A 23,375-nucleotide genomic window follows, 5' to 3' on the forward strand; every position below is an offset into this window, starting at 1 on the left:
AAGTTGATATTCCTATGCAGATTTTTCCCCACCACACTAATAATCATCTTTCACATGCACCATTCCTAAAGCAAGAAATAGTGGATTTACGACAAAGCCTACAAAAAGCTTATATAGAATTCCCTACATTATCTCCATTTCAGACTTTATTTTTCCTTAGAGCAGTGCTTTATTTAGACTTGAATTAGAGTCCTACTCCTATATTACTGCAAGTTATTTACAGGTCCTTGGCTTTTTAAACAAGATTGTCTCCCCAGCATGCAGAATATTATTAATTATTAAAATAATACCATTTAAATTCAATAGACCACTTTGCAGGTAACAGGACAGTCACAGTGCAGTATATTTTTTGCAGCAGAACAATGGGGTTCTAGAAATCAGGGATCTAAGAAACAACTCAGGAGTAGGATACCATGCTACAGAGAGGATAGTGTAATGCCAACTTCACTGAGTTTGGGGAAACTAACCAGTTTCTGCTAGGAACATATCAAGCTTTCTCAGAAACATATCTCCAGATTAAAGACGATCCTCAGGATGGCGTGGAATCTCCAGATATGTTGGGATAAAAATCATCTTCAACCTCATGTTAAATTCAATTTCCCATGTAAAAGTTCAATTTTTATTCACTAACCACTGGTAACACTGGGTAACTGTTATTGCAGAATGGCAAAACACAAAAGTGGTACAAGACTCAAGCTTATGTTGTTTTTAGATTTCAGATATCAATATATTTCGGCTGAATCAAAGAGAAACCACAGTAAGTTTAACCATGGCAATTGATGGATTTTGCACCCAGAGTAGGGGTACACGAGGCCAGCACTGCCAGCCAGGTGAAGGTCAGCACTCTCCTGCTCTGTGTGGCCTCGCTTACAAACACTATGTGTGAGTTCGGCACCTGTAATGCAGTAGAAAGTGAGGCAGCAACAGTAGAGTAGCAAAGTCCTAGGCCGCAATAAGTAAAGACTTGCTCAAATGCAACAACTATAAGCACAGAAACCTTCAGAAGGCCTCAGGTAGGCAGGGATCTCCAGCAAGATGCCCTTGCCTCCGCTGCTAAGTCTGGAAAGGAGTAGATCCTGGCTCCACTCCTTCTGGTAACTCAAGTGCACTGCATGCACCTGAGCTCCCAAGTTGGCCCTGCCTTCCCACCAGGTGCTCAATCACCGGTTCACACCATGACAGCACCACAATATATGAAGGACAGAAAACTATTAGGGAGCATACAAAGGAGGACTAAGACAATATTGGGTCCAGAGGGCAAACCTCATGAGACCAAGCTGAAGTCAATTTGTTTGTTCAGCCCAAAGAGGAGACAGAGGGGAGATCTCATCAGTCCACAGCTCCTCACAAAACAGGTGGGAGAAGCAGGCACTAATTTCTCTGTTGATAGTGAGTGGACCAGAAGAAACAGCATGCAGCTTTGTCAGGGGAGGGTCAGATTGGGGTTAGGGAAAGGTTTTTCATAAGAGTGTGGTAGGCAATGCCAGAAGCTGTTGGAGTTCTAGGAGCATTTGAACAACACTCTTAGATCTAGGGTTTGAATTCTGGATTGTCCTGCATGGAGAAAAGAATTGGACTTCATAATCCTCGTGGATCCCTTACAGCTCAGGATATTCTATGATTTTAAGATACTAGCTCAGGAAACAACTAATCTATACCTTGAAACATGAGGATCAGTAAGAATCCTGATACAACAATTTTGCTACTAATATTCAATGGTATTTGAGCCTATATAGAGTCTCACTGTGAACAGCAGAGCTCAAAAATTGTTGAGCAAAAACTGCAATATTGAAGTCTCTAATTAAGGAAAGATTCTTAAATCAATTCTAAAAATTTAGAAAAAGTGCCTCTCTAAACAGCTATACTCAAAAAACAAAGACACTACTGTTGAATAGAGAATCTCTTCACTGACAGAGTTAACCTAAATAGTACCTGGGAAAGAACTGGTTTCTAGGTTCAAGAGGTATTTTCCATCAGTATTTTTTATGATTCACACAAAGATTTCAAATTCGCTGCTACAGGGTAAATATATTTTAAACTGTACTGTATAAAGATACTCTAAAATTGCTATGATAGCTGCAGCAAAATGCCTTGTCATTCCTCATTACAAAGCAAAACTTATCTTTATAATCACATTAGATTTTCCACATATTCCCAAAATTTAGCTTGCAGATCTGTTTGCTGATCCACTAATTGTTTCCTCCAGATTTGCACGGTTAATTATCAAATAGAATTATCATCATTTTGGCCACTGAAACAATACACACATCTTCATACTCTTTCCCATGAAAGATAGGAAAGGTGAAAAATTTTGCAGAAACTTTTGTTTGCCTTTTCTGAATAAGTTTCAGACAACTCAATGCAATGAGACCTGATCTGACAGCAATCCTTAGCCATCTCTACTAACTAACCCTGGATCTGCCCTTGGAGTCAGCTCAACCACAGCTGTTTCTCCTCTGAAGGTTAACCATACTTCTCAGACAGTGTTTGCTCTGGAAAATGATCAACACTGTTAGAACAGCTGATGGTGAATCCAGAGGTGGTCCCTTGGTTGCACTTCCTTTCCAGGTTTAAGGCTTCAGGAGTATAAAAAAATGAGAGGTGCAAAGAGCAGAGTCCACAACCTGTTACTTCCAAATAACAGGACAGAAGGGAAAACATCACCTAAAAATAGCTTAAACCCTTTTGCTCCCACCTATCTTCCAATCTCAAAAAACATTTGTAATCTGAAGGAAGTGAGGGAAAAAGTAGTAGTACACATAGACTTCAACTTACCACACTAATTATATTTTACATCAATGTTTCTTTCTTGCATTAGCCAGCAAGCGGTATTTGAAAAGAAGAAAAACCTCTGAACTGTTCATTCCAAGAACAATTAAAATTAAAGATCAAGTTGAACTACCAATAATTGTCAAAAATCTCATCTGTTGGCAGCTTTTATCTTCTTAGATGTCATAGACAAGTCAAAAAAATCAAGAAATCTACATTTCAATAGCTTAGCTTCATTCCTGAAAGAGCATAGACACCAACAGCTAAGACTTCTGTCTCACTGCTAGGAAATCCATAGCATCACCATCCCTCATGACTTGCTAGGTGTCTAATTAGGGGAGGTCTCACACTTACCTTTTACGTAACATTACTATCTTCTCTTGTATTTTACTCTTACAGTTCACCTAGAAATGCATGCCCTTTCCTTGCCTCACTTTAGTCAAAATTGGCCAAGCAATGTGGGAGAAGTCAAGATTCACAAAGGGATTATCAATAAGCTTAATTTGCTATGATAAAAAATAGCCAAAGAGTTATGGAAAGAACATTTTAGCAAGTTCTGAGTTTTGAAGTGGGAGTTTCCAGAAGATGGAGAACAGCTCCTGGTAACAATATGAAGTGTGACACAGGGAAATTTTTGACGTTATTAATTTTAAATGAGGTTTCTGTAGAATCCTACTGGTTTCCGTCATTTTAGATGTTACAACATCCTACCAGGTAAAAAAAAATAGTTCTAAGTGACAAAGTATAACTGACAGACATTTCTGGAAGCTTTATGTACACAGAAGTAATCATAAAGGCTCTTACTTTCCCTCAACCCAACACGCAATTCTCTTTGCAAACTGCAGCAAACCAAGCATACATTTAGCATAGCTAAATATACGTATGTAGCTAGATAAATAACTTCATATTTGTAATCAGAAATAAATACCTAATAAGTAAATAGAATAACAAGCTGGATAGTCTACAAATTCTATTATGGCAGTTGTTTAGAAATATCTTTTCAAACTTTTCTTGTATACTCATTTTAAGATTAACCAGGTTATACTCTGAGTCCTTAGAACCTCAGCTTGAAAGTCCAACAAAATACCAATGGTAACTCTGACCTTGCCTAACTAAAATGAAACCATTTTATCATCCTCCAATACTTGAAGAGAAAAAAAAATACAGTATTTTATAAAGAATCCTCATGTTTCCATAAAGATGAAATCTAGCATTTCATGTTTAAATAACAAGTGTATTCCATTTCTAAAATTTGAATCATTGGATGATTATTAAAATAGCACATATACAGAAAATTGTCTAGGGCATTGCAACACTATAACACGATGGAAAGTACACCAGTAAAAGCAAGGTGACAAAATCTTAGGCTAAGCAAACGAGGACAAACCCAAACACAGCAGCCATGGAGACATGAAGAAAACTTGCCTAACTTTGGAAGGCCTCAGGTAGGCAAGGATCTCCAGTGAGATACTGTTGCCTCCACAGCCAACCCTTAAATGAGGTCTGGGAAGGTCTGCATGTACCTGAGCTCCCCTGAGTTGGCCCTGCCTTCCTACCAGGTCCTCAATCACTGTTTCAAACCCTGACTTAGCATTTCTACTATAGGTGTGGGGAGTGAAAAATCAGTGAACAGAACTGCTCAGAAAAGCAGCACTTCTCAAAAAAAAAAAAAAGTAACAATACAAATATTTTCCAATATTTTTATCTAAACATAACTAAATTAGTTTACTAAGACTTATATCCCTAACTTACGCAAAGCATTAGCCCTCCAGGCTAGAATTGTAATACTACATTATAGCTATATGAATCTAAATTAATGCCTAAAACTCATGTCTTATTAGAGCTTTATGTGCATGTCCTTTGGTGAATATGTGGACATATACAGAAAATTAATCTACAGGTAAGTCAAGATGCACAACTTTTGTAGACTGCTGAGCACAGTTAACTTGTATTTTGTCATTTACACCAACCCCTGAATCATAAGCCCTGCTTTCAAAAAGAAGTTCTCATTTATTTCCAAAGAGAAACAACAGCTTACAGTACTGCAGGGTGAAGACAACTGATGCTATCAGATAGACTGAAGCATTTCTCCATAGGCAGTATGACAAAGCATCAAAGTAGGCCTTACCTACTGCTATTTTTAGCTCTGCAGATGGAGGGGCTTATCCCACTTGCAGTTTGCAACACAGCCTTACCAGAAAGCCTGTTGGATTTAATGTAATTTGCTAAACCAACAAGTATCATAATTGTATGAGCAAACTTTAAATAATGCCATGTACATTCATTCATTCATCCACCAACCTCAAAAAAAAAAAAAAAAGTTTCCTTCAAGTTCCCTGCTTATTTTATGAACTCCCCGGCTTTTCAAAGCTAAGTTTACACTGTACTCTGCTTGACTGAGAACAACTACTTTCAGTCTCATCTGACAGAATTATCTTCATACAGTGAAGATAGTTTACACATCTGGCATAGCTATGCAATTAACTGAGTAACCAACAGTGTGCTACAGTCTCTTGTTACCTGCACAGGAATCAGAAATAAACAAGTCTACCCTACCCTTGGCAATTGTACAGGAACTGTTGAATCATGGCCTGAACCACTGATTAGTCACCTGAGGTGAGCACCGAGTCAGCCATGGGGGCACAGGTGAAGGTGATATACCTGTGTGATTGGAAGGGGTGGAGCCTGGCTCCACCTCTCCCAAACCCCATTTAAGGGCTGACCACCACCACCAGGGAAGGATTTGTTCTTAGAGATCCCTCCTATGTGGAGTTCCCTGCAAGCCTTTGTCATCTTAAAGGTGAACCATCTTCTTTTGTATATTATCTGTGTACTGTCTATATAGACCTACTCAAATATACCATAATCTATACTATTTTTTTTGAAGTACCATCCTTGGGAGTTATTCACCTTACAGCAGTGAACTTGCTGAATTCACAGACCTAACATAAAAGCAGACTCCACTTTAGGGAACAACTGTCAAGTTTAGCCTTCCTTTACAGAGGCTTACCCAAATAATCATGCAAGAAGCAGTGGCCCACAGATTTCACTGAGGAAGCCTCAAACTTTAGAATCAATCATTTGGATTCCGGTGAATGGAAAGGAGCGAGCCATTTCTAACAAAGAAATGACAAAGTACTATAAGGGGTGAACCAAGAAAACCAGTAACCACTAGACTGCATTGCACTCAGTTGGCTGCCTACTATTTAGGTCAGTCTTTATTAGTAAGCAAAATAACAAAGCTGTGATTTGCATAATAAATATACTATGTGTGTAATTACAGCAAACTTTGAATATTGACCAGACATTGATTTTTGTCTCCCCCCAAATCCTTCAGCAAACTTAGGAATGTACAAATTTCTTTAAACACCATGCCTCCCAATAAGGTTTTGACTATCTAAATTTCCTTCCACAAACTTCCAACTCAAACTCAGTTGTAATGAAATCACCTAAGGACATTCAGCCAGTCTTTGTGAGCTTACCCAAAGACTACTTAATAAAAACAAACAACAAAAAAATTGGGAAAACAAAAGTAGGACCGACAGTGCTATGAGAACTGGCCTCAATTGCCTTAAATTTATTATAATATACACCATAGAGGTGTGTATACTTCTGAGAAGATATGATAAGTATTCAGGGATTTTATATCACAATTTATTGAAAGACTGACAGATATCCCTCACTAACTCCAATTCAACATAGTAAGTTTTGCTATAGTTATTTTGGTTATGTGACAAATGCCAGGATGCAGTAACATTCCTGTGGGTTGGGTAATTGTGCCAGTTTTTGGAAAACTGCCATATCTCACCTGACCTTTATCATAAAGATTAACTGTAGTAGTTGGACCAAGTCATTCTCAGTAAGATGAACAGACTGGCACAGCTCAAGACTAGGACAATAGTGAAGAAGTGCTGTTGCCATTTGACAGCTATTCAGTGACTTCTGGGAAACTTGTTGGTGTTCTCAGTACATTTTCTAGTGGATAAGCACTTAACCTAATGTTTACTGTCACAGTTTGCAGTGGTCAGCAGAAAGAAATGGTTCATGCATCTGACAGTGACTTCCTCAATACTGACTTTTTTCAAGTCATACTTGAAGCACCAAAGGAAGACAAACCAACATACCAACAAAAGAGACCCAGAACAGCTGAATACGAGAATCTTCATAGCATCCGAAACCAGGTATCACCTACTAGTTAAGAAAAATCTATTTGCAGAAAGGATCTTCTGAGCCATTACCATCAAGTGCTTCAGTAATCTTTGTGTTCATGTAACGTGACAAATGCCATAAAGGAAACTCACCCATCTCCCTGCTCTAATAAATGAGTAAATCTTATTTCTGATACAAGCAGTCTGCAACAATCCCAGTTACTATTGTTACCGCTGCTTGAACCATTCCAACTGCTACTAAAAGCCATAGCCAGCATGACTTCTGAAAACTCTATAATAAACACTCCTGTACTGAGTGACTGAGCATAAAATTCCTTTTGGACTCACATACTGAGGAAGAATCTACTGAACTAATGTCTACATATAATTCTTATCAGACTGAATATTAAGAACAACTTCTTCACCAGGGGGTGATCAGGCACTGGAACATACTCCCCTGAGTGGTGGTTATAGCCCCAAGATGTCAGAGTTGAAGAATTTTGACAGTGCCCTCAGACATAACATCCAGTGTGGAGCCAGGAGCTAAGCTTCATGATCATTGTGGGTCCCTTCCAGCTGGTGTTTTCTGTGATTATCAACAAGATCTTACTTCTCCAACCTACACAGGAAGAATACAAGGCCAAAACCACCTCAAAGGGAAGAGAAAGGGAAGATGGAAAAGAGATGGGCATTAATAATGAAGAATACACAGGAAAGATAGAAGTTACATATACTGAAATCTCAGATCTGAAATTCAATGAAGCAGCTACTATAGTAAGTTGAAATATATGTTCCTTCTGGACTGGGATTTCTATTATCTTAGTCGTAAAGAAACTGCACAATAAATTACCATTCTATGGCAAAAGAGCCTGCTTTAAATTCAGATCCTACACTGAATGGTTATCAACATCCCTGTCTGTTCCAAGTCCCAAGAAAGCTGCTAACCACTGGGTACCAAAATGTACTACTTATCTCTGTTTAAAGAGCAGGATATTAAAAAAAAATACATCTGACCTTATTAAGGTACTGATGCTGAGTTCAGCAAGGGACAAAGGTTTGACTGTTTACAAGAAAGCAAGAAGCTCGTGTTGCCAACACCAGAAAGATAGAGAAGTAATTTTGACAGAAAATCAGAAGAGAAGCTAGACAGACCAAGTGCTATGGAAGTTTGGCTGAAAACGCTCTGGCCCCTTGGCCCATTGGTCATCATTTTAATTTTCTGTATTTTTGCTTCACTAGCTCAAACTAATGTATTGCTAATAGAGATAGAGGGGGGAAAGATGCTGAAGCATTCTATATTATTTTTAAATGGCACTTAAGGAACCAATTTTTCTGCAGGCTCATTTAGCACATAGCACTAAAAAAAAACCCAACCTGTTTATATAATTTTAGGAAGTAAGATAATCTAACCATCTCTAAATTCCAGCAAACCTTGTGCAAGAGAATTGTAATATTGTCCTGAAAGCACCAGTTAACAGTGGGGACTAAGTTATCGATCTCTCTTGACCAACTATCTTGTATACTCACAAGCAAGAAAAGATTATCCTTTAATCAGAGGGAAATAATCGCTGTTAAAACTGCTCCCAGGCATAGCTGAACTGCAATATTAAGTACCTTGTGTCGCACCCTACCTGTGCATGTCTGGTTCCTAGCAAGAGCCAGGGCATCTCATACATAAATACATCATCACTATGAGGCACGGTGCTGCAGCTGCCATCCTACTCAGCAAAAGCAACATCACAGTAGATATCAGGCATGATTATATGACTAACGCCAATTTCTACTTCATGTTCAGCAGCAGTAAGCACAAAGGGTCTTTAAAGTACCACATAAAGACTAAACTCACTTCAGAGTTTCTCCAAAAACTGCTACAGAATTCTTCACACATCAAGAGATGTCACTAGTCAAGGAAGGCAGCATAGGTAATACTAACTCACTAATGTTCATTTGTATCTTCTCCTTGATTCCATCCCTCAAGCAAGTTTAATGCATTTGGAGCCAGTAAGGTCTAGAACAGCAACTTGGATGCCAGTTCAAAATTTGAGACTCAGTTTGGCTTCCCTACTCACTCTGAATTCACTAATTAAATGGATTAATTCCTTGGCTTCAAAAAGATCAACCTTTTAGACTACTGGCTTTTTATTCTGACATTGAGAAAGTGGAGTGCTTGGAAAAAGCTAGCTTGAAGAAGGTAGTGATGTGTCTTTCCCAGGGCAGTCAGAAGGAACCTCTTAATCAAGTTTTAAAGATGCCTCCCCTATAGCATGACACTTTCCCAGGCTCAAGGGGCATAAGAAAAAAAAAATCTGAATAGTTTCACATAAAAAAACCCAAGCACACAAATTCCACATGCCCATGAGAGCGATAAGTTAATAGGAACTTATTAAAAACTTTCCCCAGATAGAGATTTGAGTTAGATAAACATACTTCAGCTCATCCAATACAAAATATAAGCATGTCTAGGTAGTACAAAGTAGAATAATTCAGTAAAATAAATTTGTTTTCACGGACTCAATGACTCCACCTGTGGAACCCTATCAGATCTCGCATCCAATGGGCTTTCAAACTTCACACAGAATAAATGAAAAAAGAAAATTTGGAGGAGGGAAAGGGGAAATCAATATAGCCTTAAAATTTCTTAGATGCATCAAAGGCCCACATTATGCAGCTCTACCAGATTTCTGCACAGATTCTTGTAAAATATGTGGAAAAGCCTTCAGTGAGTTCACTGCATGAGGCTGTAGAAAATGCAGACAATATAAACTTTAATTTTTTCTTTCTTCAAAATCCAACTTAAAAAAATTATGTAAACTATATATAGATTCTGGCAAGTTGCAAGGCTGAATACAAATCTCTGCTCCAATACAAATATTTTGCCACTTTCAGCTCATGAGAGTACACTGCAGTATTGAGGTCTCCCAAAGTGTACCACAGCACAGCTTCACATCTTCCCAGTTGGTACTGGCATTTGTAATATCCATAAGGCAAGTTTATAGACTTACTAAACCCAAAACACAGAAGACAAAAGCTTGTAATAAACAAGGATGAAAAAGAGAAGATTAGAGTGCAAATGGCAAAGGAAGGTGAGATTAAAACAAGCGGGGTACAACATAGGTGAATGAGAATTACAACAGGCATGATTTAATATGTTACAACTTTTTTCCCTCCGGATCCTGGATGGTCTAGACATCCTTTCAAAGAACATTCCTGATAGTTAATCCTTCAACTCTACTAGGGATCTGACAGGGTTGTAATAAAGACTGTTTGTAGCATTATGTACTTATCTTTTCCCTCCCACCTCAAAAAGGAAATCAAGTGTGTAGAGTGTAAAGTGCATTTCATGTGATTTGTTAGGATCATCTCCTCCTGACTTAGGAATGCATCTCCCATTAAGCTTAATAAGCAATTGAAAACACGCAGAAAGAGGGTTAACCATCATTACCATTAAAGTCTTATGCATGCAAGTAGAACTTCATGTGTACATATTGCTAATGTTACACTTGTCTTCTTGAATGTGTTTTAGGAGATTTAAAAAAAAAAATCAACAATACATGCATTATTTCCTGTTCACTTTGCAATCCCCTAGGATAGGGCATACAATTACCAGTAAAAAAAAATTAGCATTTTCCCCACATTCTTCATCTCCTCCTGACCAAAAATGAAAATTAGAAGCTCCAAAAGAGAGAGGAAAAAAAAAAAAACAAAAAAAAACCATAGAAATCTCAGTGAGAAGAAAGAACACACCATTATACAGATGGGACAAAGATTGTTACAGTTCCCAGAGAAAAATATTAAGAAAAGTGTTCAGGATGATGAAACAGGTAATGAACTCCATGAAGCATTTAGCCATCTTCTTTCCCATCCCTATTTGAATATAAATGAAATTCGCAGTTTCTCCAGCTTTAGTTTTCAAGATCAAGTCTCAACTTATTGGAAGCTTTCCCTCTCTTGGCATATACAAACTTCTTAAAAAAAAAAAAAAAAAGGAGCAGCTACAAAGTTAAAAAGACACTAGAAAAAAGCAAAAGTAGAGATTTGGGGAAAGCAGCTTTAGCATCATTAGTACTGAACAAACCCAAGTTCTGAAAGAGGAAGTTGCTTCAGTGGAAATATCTTACATTTGAAGCTAGTCATGCGCTTATCTGTAGTCAAGAAAGAAACAATAACAATTTTCTACCTTCGGTTTCAGTTTATAACAAGTTTCTCTGCATATTTCTTAGAATCATAGAATTGTTTGGTTGGAAGGAACCTTAAAGATCATCTATGTATTTCCAGTCTCCTGCCATTGGTAGGGTTGCCAAGCACCAGGCCACACTGCCCACAGCCACATCCAACCAGGCCTTGAATGCCTCCAGGGAAATGGCATTCACAGCTTCCCCAGGCAGCACATACCAATGCCTCACCACTCTCTGAGTAAAAAAATAAATTCTTCCCAACATCTAACCTAAATCTCCCCCTCTCCTAGCTTAAACCCACTCCCTCTTACTCTATCACATCATATAAAGTCAATCCCTCTCCTGTTTTAAGCTCCAATTGAGTGCTGGAAGGCCCCAGTAAAGTCACCCAAGAGATTTCTCCAAGCTAAAAAAGCCAATCTCCCTCAACTTTTTTTCGTAAGAGAGGTGGCTCCAGACCTCTAACCAACTCTGTGGCCCTCCTCTGGACCTGCTCCAAAAGCTCCTTGTCTTTCTTGTGCTGGGGGTCCCAGGCCTGGACACAGTAATCCAGATGGAGTCTCATGAGGCAGAGCAGAAGGAGCCAATCCCCTCCCTCTCCCTGCTGGCAACCCCTCTTATGATGGAGCCCAGAATACAGCTAATCTTCCAAGCTGCAAGTGCACACATTCACTTCACAACTTATTTTTTCTTAATGGAAAAATATCTGGGGAGGGAAGGCACATGGGAAAACATGACTTCACACATTACCAGTATAAAACTATAGGAAGCCATCAATGACAGCGCGTAAGTCAGCCCACGGTACCAGTATTTGTTCTGGCCTCCCAACAGCACCTAACCATTATCACAACCATTTTCCAAAGCTTAACCAATCAATCCTCACTTTCAGACAAATATGTTTCCTTTCCCTCGAGTGACCTACTATATCTTCTTTCCAGTCTCCACTTTTGAACTCAACTATTACCTAACCTTTTGTGGAGAAATTCCCTAGAGGTGTGGAATAGGTCCCAATCCATCATTAAGAACCCAAATCTTTGTTCTAGTTACTTTTTTGTATACGCCTTGAGCTATATAAAAGTGCTTAATACAAATATCATTTTTACTATCATATCTTCTTTTACACACACACAAGACTTTAAGCCTCCCTGTCCAGATAACATGCCTCACAAAAACAGACTTCCAAAGAAACATGGTCTTAAACTTAACCTCATATATCACACTTTCAGACTACCACACTTCTTTAGCTCCATTGACATAGTACAGCTGACTCTTTGCCTCCACCTTTTGGCTACTAACAGTAAAACAGTCCTCTAGAGAGACAGAGGTCCTAATCCATCATTTGATTCCCAGGTCATTGTCCTGGTTAACCTTTTATCAAAGTCTCGAGACATCCAAATGCATTTAATGTTAGCAGACAAGATATACTTTTATTGCACACAATTCTTCCATGCTCTCCATGCAAATATCATACTTCACACAAACTATATTCAACAGAAGATACACTTCAAGTACGCCATCTTCAAATTCACACCTTTGAGCTGATCTTGCCTCTTCCCCAGAAATAACCATTATCAAATCTTTTCTGGAGAAAAATAAGACAAGTCCTAATCCATAATCAGATCTCTCAGATTTTCTTCATCTCTCTTTGTCTTGACCTTGAGTCATGTAAATGCATTTAATATTAGCAGGTTAGAATTCCATTTAATATAAAAGTACATATTCCTATCCCCCCATCCAAATACTACAGTTCACACAAACCATTTTCCCACAATTGTATTAGAAGATTCATGGCTGTACAAAGCCTTTCCGTAAACATCAATTGCATCTAACAGTTTGCTATAGAACGTCCTGCAGCCACCTCAGATCAGCATGACCTACACATGGGTAAACACAGGTAGATCATTCTCCCCAGACTCCTCATAGATTCATTTCAAAAGGAAGCATGTGTCAACCAGAGCTTCATATCCTTTTTGACAAGGGCAAATTACCTGATGGGGCTGTGAACTGGACCATCTGCTGTAGGAAGGAGCACTTGAAGTCTTGTTGGCTGTAGTTCTCTGCAAAATAGAAGATTGATATCTCAAACATTCATCAACATGTACAGTGGCTTTCAATTTCTACTACGTTAACTACTATGGTAAAAAAAAAAATCTCAGGAAACTATAAATATGATGCAGTAAATCAGAGGTGAGTAGTTTGTTTGATTTGCCACCAATACACTTTAGCCTTAGACCTCAGAATCCCAATATTCACCTCAACTTCTGCATGTCACCAAGACTGTAAATTTGGTGCCAAACCCGAACATAAAGCTGGACTGCAAAGCACTACCTTTCAGCCAAGTAATCCATTCAGCTTTAAGCAAACATGCTCTGAATTCTAATTGATTTCAGAAACTCATCATTAAAGAGGTCTGTCTGCTTGCTTTGGGAAGTTGCATCTTCACTTTTCCCCAAACTCAATAGTGATGATTCATTCCGGACTGCATACAAATTATATGGAAGCTATTTTTAACTCATAAAAAATGAAGCAAATGTGTTCTTTCAGGATCTCTCCACCTGACTTGGAAGTGAAACTTAGATATTTTTCAATATGTTATAAAATATACTAGTTACTTACCAACCTTTCTTGTAAGAAAAATAGCCTTTATGATTAAGCCCTATATTTCTATCCTCCACATCGCTATACTTTTTGAAACCACAAATAAAAAAGTCCACACCATGGACTTTTATATCCATACTTTGTGCACTGTATACAGACCTTATAATCAAACTGCCTTTGACAGTACAGAAGAATCAAAGCAATATGAGAGCTAAAAAAAATACCAATGGAAACTTTAATACATTATCTACAGTTCAGAAGTGTTTTAGACTATGAGCTTCTACATCATTTACTCCAAGTTCAGGTTGGAACTTAGCATGACACAGAGCTGTCCTAAATCCACTCCTCATCTACACCCACATTTAGTGCTGAAAAAAGTAATGATATAATAACCTACTTAATCATGAGATTTGAATTCATGTAAGATGTCTGGACATGGGATGCTAGCTTTTGAACACACTAGATCAGCAAAACGATGATAATATAACAACATGGGGTAAGATTCATATTTGAACTGTATGGATAAATAATACTTTAAAAAGTAAGCAAGACAATCCATTTAAAATTTATATGGCAATATAGCATATTTTTCGTAGTTTGAAAATAAATAGCATATGGCTTTTCACACTCAAGGATATAGCACATATCTATGCCAGTTATAACCACTACATCATTACTTATTCTAGAGCTGGCATGTTATTCTTGCTAATGAGAAACAGCCATTGCTGTAATTGTGCTTTTGTATTAGTCTATCAGAAAACAGTTATTTCACAACTTTAATTATTAGCATTACTGTATAGTGTATTTCACTTCTAACAGACACCCTTAGAAGGATAAGCATTTTAAATGAATGGCTATACTCTACAGCAGAAAATCCCTTTTGATAAAAACTTCAGAAGAGGAAATGCACACAATGTTGATTTCAGCTTTATGAGTATTTATGAAAACTATCTTCCGCTTCAGAAGGAAAATTGGTGAATCCATGAATAATAAGTTGAGTAACAAGATAACCAATTTTTTTCAGTTTCAAGGACATCCCCAAGAAAGATATCCCACAGAGAAATGTATCATAATACTACAAAGAAACAGAAGAACCCTTTCTAGCCTAGGAAACAGATGCATACCTTAAAGACAAGGGCACAGGATCTTTTTTTTTTTTTCTACCTAAGCAAACAACAAATAACAAGAGCCTCAGAAATTGTTAGGCATTAACCCCTACTCTCCCATTCTATTAAGAGGCATGCACATAAAAATACCTGTAAAAACAGTAGTACAAAAGGTTTAAACTCAGCATTTATTCCTTCTCTCTGCCCGTGCTTGCTTTCCCCACCGCTCCTCCACTGTCCTTCACATGATCCTTTGCAATCAAAAAACAAAGTTACAGCAAAAAAGCTTGCAGTACCCTCACACACAAGCTACCATATGAGATTATTTTGAACAGATTATGAAAACGTTTGGGAAATATTTCACTCTGTACTTCTTCCCAAGTTTTATCAAACTACAGGAAAAGCTTTAAGGTTAGACAGTAACCTCAGGCTGTCTCAGGTGTTAGAGCTTCTGAAACGAGTGACATATTACATATTCATACACATGAACAAACTCCAAGCATGTGCATACACACACTCCTATTCCTGAAAATCAGCAGGGATTAGCTGGCCACTTACCTCTAGGAGCTTGGCCATTGATGCCTAGCAGCCAAAATGAGAAGCTACAGAATAAGCTCTGCTGGATGAACAGCTTCTACATGCAGAACATAATATAAAGGAGACCTCAAGGCATAATGTTTTCACAAGGCATTTTAACAGGGAGAACCTAGCTGCACTTAGCCCCTTAAACCTCTTCCTTTACTTCTGGGAAAACCACCTTCCCCACCACTCTCCCTTTCAAGAAACAAAAGGAACATATGTAGAATATTTAAAGACTTCCTGCTCATAAACCTGCTCTCTGGTCTTGTAGGACTTTCTGACAGCATCATTTGAAACATCTAAATCAAACTGCAATCCACTCTCCCAGGACTTCCAGAAACTCCCTACACTAAGCTAAACTAATTTTACAGCCAGACATCTCAGTTCCCTCCTACTCCCCACAAACATTCCCTCAAACACAGACAGGTACAAAAACCACTCCCCTCCCCAGTTATTAAAAACTAATTAGGCTGATGATTCTTATCACCTGCTTGTCCAAGCTGTTCTTATGTTCTCATCTCCTCTCCTAATTCCCCCAGCATGCGAAGGGGGTAAACTTGCACAGATGCAGGTGACCACCAGTCGCTCTATGAGACCAATGAGACCTGCTGAAAACTTTAGAAACCTGAGATAGTTTTCACAGCAGACTGTACTTCTGAAAGCAATAAAGATGCTACTTAGACATATGGCTTCTGGCTGGGAGTTATGGAAAAAAAAAGAAAAGTGAGACAAGGTAGCGTGTTGTATGCTGCTGCAGACTTTCAGGCAGTAGTCTGCCTGAAAGAATAAAATCTGCTGGGGGTTTCCTTTCAGGTGCAACACATTCTGCAAGCACATAGATGGATCCAAGCCTGAGCTTGAGGAGTGCTGATGAAACACCAAGCTGCCCCCAAATCCCAGGGAGAGCAGAAACAAAGCACTTTTCATAGCAATGAAGCAGCACAGATAAAAGAAGAGAAAATGATGTAGTGGATGTGAAAACTGCTGTCTTTACACACAGTTCTCAGGAAAACTGTTTTCTAAGAAAGTTCGTGCTACTGAATACAGTATACACTATAGCCAAAAGCTAGAAAGAAACTCTGAGTTGAATAATGGGGAAACCTGAGTAGGGCTCAAAAGGAGAGCTCCTGAAATCATATGTTATGTTATTATTCCTGTCTTAAGTTGAGGTTATCAATGACCGTGTGCAATGCAAGCCAAGATTATATGCAATTCATAAGTACTTTTCATCCTGTCAAGGAGAGTTTAGCTGTAATGCCAAATTTCAAAATTAGGAAAGAAAAGCAGAACACAAAGAAAACAATGCTTGTAACTTTACTCCAACAATATTTACAGAAGGAAAAAAAAGTAAATATTCTGATAATGACAAAGTTCATAACCTATCCTACAGACAAATAAGCTAGCAAAGCCTTCTGATGGGCGTGGCAGTTCATCCCATTTGTCTTGGAAAACCATATAGGATGGGATCTGACTGGAAGTTACCTGTCTCACTACAGAGAGAGCAGCAAGTTTAATCGAGGCATCCAACTTTGAATGGCAAATTTTAGGTGAAATTAAATCAACCCATACTCTTTGTTCTCCTTCCCTGCTATGGGACCCAAGTAGTTTGTTCTCTTCTAGTGTTCAAAGGGTTTTCATGGCAGAAAATTTGCTTTGTTATCGAGGCACCTTTGAACTGTGTTATTAACTCCTATGAAACTTCATTAATCCTTCAAATGCAGCTCACTGCTAAAACTGAGCAGCATTGTCTAGACGTTCAGGGCTTTGTAAGATTTTTTTGGCAGGGCCAAAAAAGAAGAAAATATTTTTACATGTAGGGAAAATAAAATATGAAAGCAAATAGAAGACAATACTAAACATCTAATCATTTCAGAAACATTTTTCAGAGGAAAAATCTACTTAGACTGATACCTGTATTTCACAGAATCACACAGAATCACAGAACTACAGGTGTTGGAAGAGACCTCAAGAGATCATCAAGTCCAATCCCCCTGCTAAAGCAGGTTCCCTACTACAAGTCATACACATAGGTGTCCTGATGGATCTTGAATATCTCCATAGTAAGGGTCTCCACAACCACTCTAGGTAACCTGTTCCAGTTCTCTGTCACCCTTACCATAAAGAAGTGATTTCACATGTTTGTATGAAACTTCATATGTTCAAGTTTTAGGCAATGATGGGGGGTAATGGAGGCCCAGGATGGTACTCAGATACATGCAGCCATGGACTCTGAGGTCACCAGCCAAAGGGCTGAGACATCAGCAAGAGATGTCTGTGACCTCACTGATTTCTTTGAGAATAAAGTTATAGTTCTGTTCTAGTTAAAGTTATAGTTGCACAACATAGCAGTAAATCTTGTGCTTTGCAAATGCCTGGCCTAACAACTTGGTGGCACTCAGTGGTCAACTTTCTAATTGGTTTTACTGGAGATTTTGCTTATATAACGACTTTAGTGTTGAGCTGTTTATCAGACTCAGGATATATGTTATACTCTGCCATATAGTCGTTTCTGGATGTCTTTGTTTGTTTGTTTGTTTGTTTTATTGTTTGCTTTAGAATTTACCCAATTTTTCCTTAAATTTAAAAAAAATCTTTTGCTGAACATAGTAATAATAAACTCTGACAACTATAACATGTTAAGGCTCTGAAGTGCTGTCTGTGAAGCTTTCTTTAGACAAGCTTATTTTCCTGGAGGTTTATATATGTTTTGAACAGTAGAATCAGTGAGCTTTGTTAAAAGGGACCAATATTCAACTGTTGCTTACTGACAGATACAGGCTGTTGGGCTCGTTTGTTTATTTTCACTGCAGGAGCAGTGAAACGAGAGAGCATGAAGAGAAACAGAAGCAAAATTAAAGTTTTAACCTCTCATACTATAAATGACTGTATTGTCCTTTATTACTCTCCAGAAACAAATACTGGGGGAAGTCCTTTTGCTGTTAACCATAGCAGACTGAGAGGGAAGGGATTGTTTTTAAAGTACTGTGTTATAGTTGTTTTTATATATTGAGCTTTTCCCACAATAATGCAGTATGGAAACTGGTAAATTATTAATTGCTATCACAAGTTAAATAGCAAAGGTGACAGCCTAACTGATTCTACCTATCTGATCAAAAGTAGTACTTAGTGAACTAGAGTCTGAAACTGGAAACAGCTATATCTCTTGAAATAACATAGACTTCATGCCTACAAATCAATCAAACCTTGTCCCTGGTCTGGCTCCAGACACTCTTAGGCTTTGTTGATTCTCTTTGTGGGGTAGGACCTCGCATAAGGATACTAAATCCTTCACAGTCCCTTCCTTACAAATGCCATCGCAGGAGATCAGAGGAGTCAGCTCAGTGGAAAGAGTCTCTCTGTGCTTCTGATCTGCTATCGCACCTGGCTCCATGGGGAGACAGACCCCACTAAAGCCTGCTCATTACAGATGTGCCAGTCACCCATGAAGCTATTTTTACTCCTGAACCATAAATATACATGATTCCTTGCTCCCTTCAAAACCTCAGCCTATTTTTCAACACTACCAATATTGCACTGGAAATTCACATCTAACACCACTGTGAACATAAACAAATACAAAATACTTCAAAGATCCATGGCTTCTTCAGTACTAGAAAAGTAGAATTTATTTTCATGTTGTCTTTCCTTGTGATAAAAAAAAAAAATTAAAAAGAAAAAAAACAACTTCAAAACATCCTAAAAACCTGCTTTGTAGTGCATACTCTACAGTGAAATTCCAGACAGTTATTTATTTATTGACAGAAACACAAAGACAGAAAAAGTTTGCTAATCAGATTAATAACAGGAACATAACTTCATCACATCTATACAGCAATTTTTACAGATCTCTGTCAAACATTGCTGGTCAGCAGGCTGGGACTCAGAATGAAAAGTAATGCTGTTGACAGTAATGGAATGACAGCATGTGGTATGACAATATTGCCTTCTCTTCCACGTAAAGAGGGCACAGTGCATGCCTCAGCTAGCTTGGTAGCAGAGTGAACAGCAGATATCAAAATGGCATAATTGTTTGTGGTGATGAGATGTGAAGCAGGAGAATCATCAAATACATTGTCCAATAAAAGTGTAATACCACACAAAAGCATTAGAAAAGTAGTTGATCAAGATTGATCAACAGTGATCAAGATGCAAAAGATAACAGATTTGTGAGAGGTAAAGTTTATAATTTGTAAATGAAGTACATTTGTATCTTGTACCTGAAAAAGAGGGCAGAGGAGAAAAAAATCTTTGCCTAACTTTTTTGCAGAAAGTCATCAGGGATTACTTCCTTTAGCTTACAGAAATCGATGTTATGACAGGAAAAGGCAGAGCAGGAGAGATATTGACTGAGCTGTCAACCATAGGAGTATATCTCTGTGAACTTGAGGGTTTGGACTTTGATGAAGCAAATGCATTCAGTGGACATTTTTATAGGAACTCAGGTACTCACTCAAAGTACTCACTTGCACTTTATATCCACTCCCTACTCTCGGTTATCAACATAGTGATGTCATAATTGTTGAGGTGCAATGGCCAATTCATCTATCTCTAGGTTTATTGATTTGACATTATTTCATAAGCAGGATGCAGGGCTTGTCATAGAATTGTGATTCTCCTTTTTTTCTCTTTTTCAACAGTTTAATATTTTGACACACTCAAAGAAAAAAAAATCTGAAAAATCCAGGGATGAAAATGTCTTCTTTCAACAACCTCTATTTGCACTTACTGATCAAGAGTTTTGTGTTCAATAAAATTCTTTATGATTGTGAAAGTTAGTGATGAATGGATTTGAAATTTCAAAAGATATCTTTAAATGGGGATAAAGTCCACAAGCCTTTTATATATGCTATACGCATCTCACATATTTGTATTTCATATACCATGACAATATCACAAAGCAAAAAAAGTATTAGAGAATGTGCTACACATCTCAAATCAGGTCTACCTTAGAAGACAAGGCTGGTCAAGCTCTAGCCAAAAATATCAAGGCCATTACCTACTTATTCATTCTCATTTGTACTGGAAAATTAAAGTGTCATTTGACTGAATCACAAACAAGCTGAACAACAGTTACAGTCAGTGACAAGCAGCAACTTTTTCCTTAGGAATTTTAATATGGAGAAAGAACTTTCCATCTCCTTGAGGATTCTACACCATGATTAGCTGTGTAGTCAGCACTTTCTCCCAAAGACTGAGAGTTTGAAGATAAGCTGCAAAGAGATTGAGGAACAACCTTCAAGTCTTCCAGATGGAGTTAACATAAAGTTGGCATCCTTATCCCATGAAATATAGAATTAAGAAATTGTAAGAAAGCCAGAAGACTTGGGAATACACAGAAAGATAAGGAGGGGAAAATCATCTCAGCAGAGTAAAAAAGATGAAAAAAAAATAAAATATGGAAACACTTGATAATTTGAGGTCAAGAATTATCCTGAGCACTACAGAGAATGTAGAGGAGTACATCATAGACATACAAGAGAGATAAAAATGAAATTTTATTTTTAAAAGTTAGGAGATAATTTTTTGGAAGAGAAAAAGAGAAAGAAGGGGGAAAAAAAAGCCTACAAGGTATATTACATTGAATTATGTTACATTCTCAGCTGTCAGTAACTTTAAGCAATCAGTCAGTGAGTCTGACAGTAGTGATATTATCAGGATATTTACTCATATTGAAAGAATACATAATGAAACATAAGATGTGTTACCGTCAGAGGAACTTGAAGGAACGTATGACAGCTTTCGTGTCCTATAGTCTGTCAATTTATTTTTTCCTGACTAAATAAAAAACTATTAAAAAGGACAGTATTGGTTATGGCAGACAGTAAAATTGAATTAGTTTGTGGGACTGAAAGATGTGATTGTTTTCAAAAGTTTGCATAGGTCTGTTAATTAGTTTAACATTTTTATGTCGATTTGAAACAGGAACTCAAATGAAAGTAGTGAGAGCTGTTCTTTTTCAACACGGATTCTGATTGATAGATATTTGTTCCACTAAAAGTACAGACAAAAATACTAAAAGTGACAGAGAATCTTTGAGGATATCAAGTTTGAAGTGTTAAAAATTATCAAAGTGGCCAAAAGCAAGACAAACAGTAAGTAGGAGACTTCTTTTCTTTTTTTAACGTTCACCAAAGAATTCAGAATTAAGCTTACATTAAAGATTACAATCAAGTCAAAACAGACAAACGTCTTGACAAAATGACACAAAAGATAGTACTGCAGAAATTGAAGTATTAGTAGGCAGACAGCAGATGTACTAAATATTTCAAATGTATTTCAGCATTGGAAGGCATGAATCATGAAGGTTCAGGAAAGGTTAAAAATTTCAGTTTTTATCATTTCTTTTCAAACAACCTCTGTTTGCAAACAACATAACCATAGAAAGGTGGAGGAGGTACTCTAATGATCTCTATAATGGTGAGGGAGGTAAAAGTGAACAACAAAATACCATTTTCTAGATAAATCAGTCATTCTCCTAAGAATCAAATTTTTGAAGTGTTCAAAAGCTAATTAGATGTTCAGGAAAAAAATGCTTGCAATTCCAGCTCAATTATTAAGACAAGGAAGCAATAAGCAATATGCTTAGTCCGAAATTTTGCAAACTAATTTTGAACATAATCCAAATAAATGGAAAGAGAGTCATATTTCCAAGTCCAAAATAAGAATGTATTGGAAATGCAGGAATTATCATACGTTTCTTCTCACTACAACCTCAAAAATCCATCTTTCATACCTTTTACAGACACGTAGTTATTAAGCAGATGAAACAGAGAGAGACAGTGAGTATTGGTGTCTGGCAAAGACCATGGTGTTTGCTTCCAAGATTACTCACAAAAAAATGAAAACAAGCAATCAATTTCAGTTAGATGTTGTCTCAAGAGAAAACAGTGATATAAACACAATTAAGGTGTAATTTCTTAGAGAATTTAGAAAGAATATGCTAGTGTGTCTTTGGGCTTCAGGAAGGATATTTAATATCTTTTACACCACATTAAAAGTACACAACTAAATTTGTGATGTGTTAAAAGTCGAGTACCTAGTAAGCCGGGTGGCAATGAAATTCCTGCTGTATTTCACAGCAATAGAAAATAAGGCAGGATGAGGAACTAGTCTCATACTTTTCAGTGTGGTCCAGTCCTTGGGAGAGTCTCAGGATGGAAGAAGACAAGGCAAACCACCTCGACTTCAGAGCAAATAACTGCTGCAGAAGAGATGAGATGGGAGGAAAAGTTTGTTTTTGGACCAGGAGACGTGGCAAGATAAATGCAAGAAATATAAAACTAGGTCAATAGCTGTGTAATGATAAGATCTTGAGCAAGCTTTTTGTCACTTGGTGACATTAGGTTGCAACGAGTTCGGTAGCTGTAGTGCAGCTATTTTGTAGTACAGGTTTGTGGAAGGAGGAAATCCAGTTGTTTGCTACTTTGGCTCTAGTGACAGTGCAGAAATTTGGTTTTGCACTAGTTTTCCTAAAAAGATTAAAAAGACTCCAAAGTACAAAAAGGATCATTTGAATTTAAATCAGTACTGATGTTCTAATCAGCAGCTGACCTAAGAAGCTGACAAACAAAAACAGTGACTTTCTAATGCATTTTGACAGTAGTCAGAGTTAGCATAATATATCTGCCATGGCCAACAGCTGCCATGACTGTGAAGTACATGGTTTACTACCTATCAGCCACCATAGCAAACTTTCTGGGCTCTTCGGCACATAAAGTACTTTCATTTCATTGCAAATATTTCTACAGATAATACAGTTTCACACAGGATCCATCACCACTGCCATTGCCAAAGCAATGTGTCGGACATGAAATTTGTATAGACAGCCTAGTAATCAAGACAACATTCTTCCAGAAGCAGCATGCTCATTTATATAAAATCCTACCCCTCTTGTCTCCATCAGCCTTTGTTGGTGGCCCATTCACAAGCACAAGCTTTTATGTTCTCCTCCCCATTTGAGCCCCTGCGCGCACTCCCCAAGTTCTGCTTGTGCTCATGCT

General features: G+C 37.7%; 1 protein-coding gene across 3 annotated transcripts in view; it reads right to left on the minus strand.

Annotated features, from left to right (window-relative positions):
- The window catches only part of RBMS3 (RNA binding motif single stranded interacting protein 3), a 706,597-nt gene that overhangs the window by 588,808 nt on the left and 94,414 nt on the right, over positions 1-23,375 (minus strand). For all 3 annotated transcript variants that reach the window (XM_065753689.1, XM_065753691.1, XM_065753690.1), the window contains one exon: positions 13,081-13,149. In XM_065753689.1, coding sequence (XP_065609761.1) covers positions 13,081-13,149 — 69 coding nt within the window. The remainder of the gene's footprint in view (positions 1-13,080; positions 13,150-23,375) is intronic.

Source organism: Cyrtonyx montezumae, unplaced genomic scaffold, assembly GCF_038088225.1.
Source record: "Cyrtonyx montezumae isolate F1298 unplaced genomic scaffold, pur_monq_1.0 scaffold_8, whole genome shotgun sequence".
Lineage (NCBI taxonomy): Eukaryota > Metazoa > Chordata > Aves > Galliformes > Odontophoridae > Cyrtonyx > Cyrtonyx montezumae.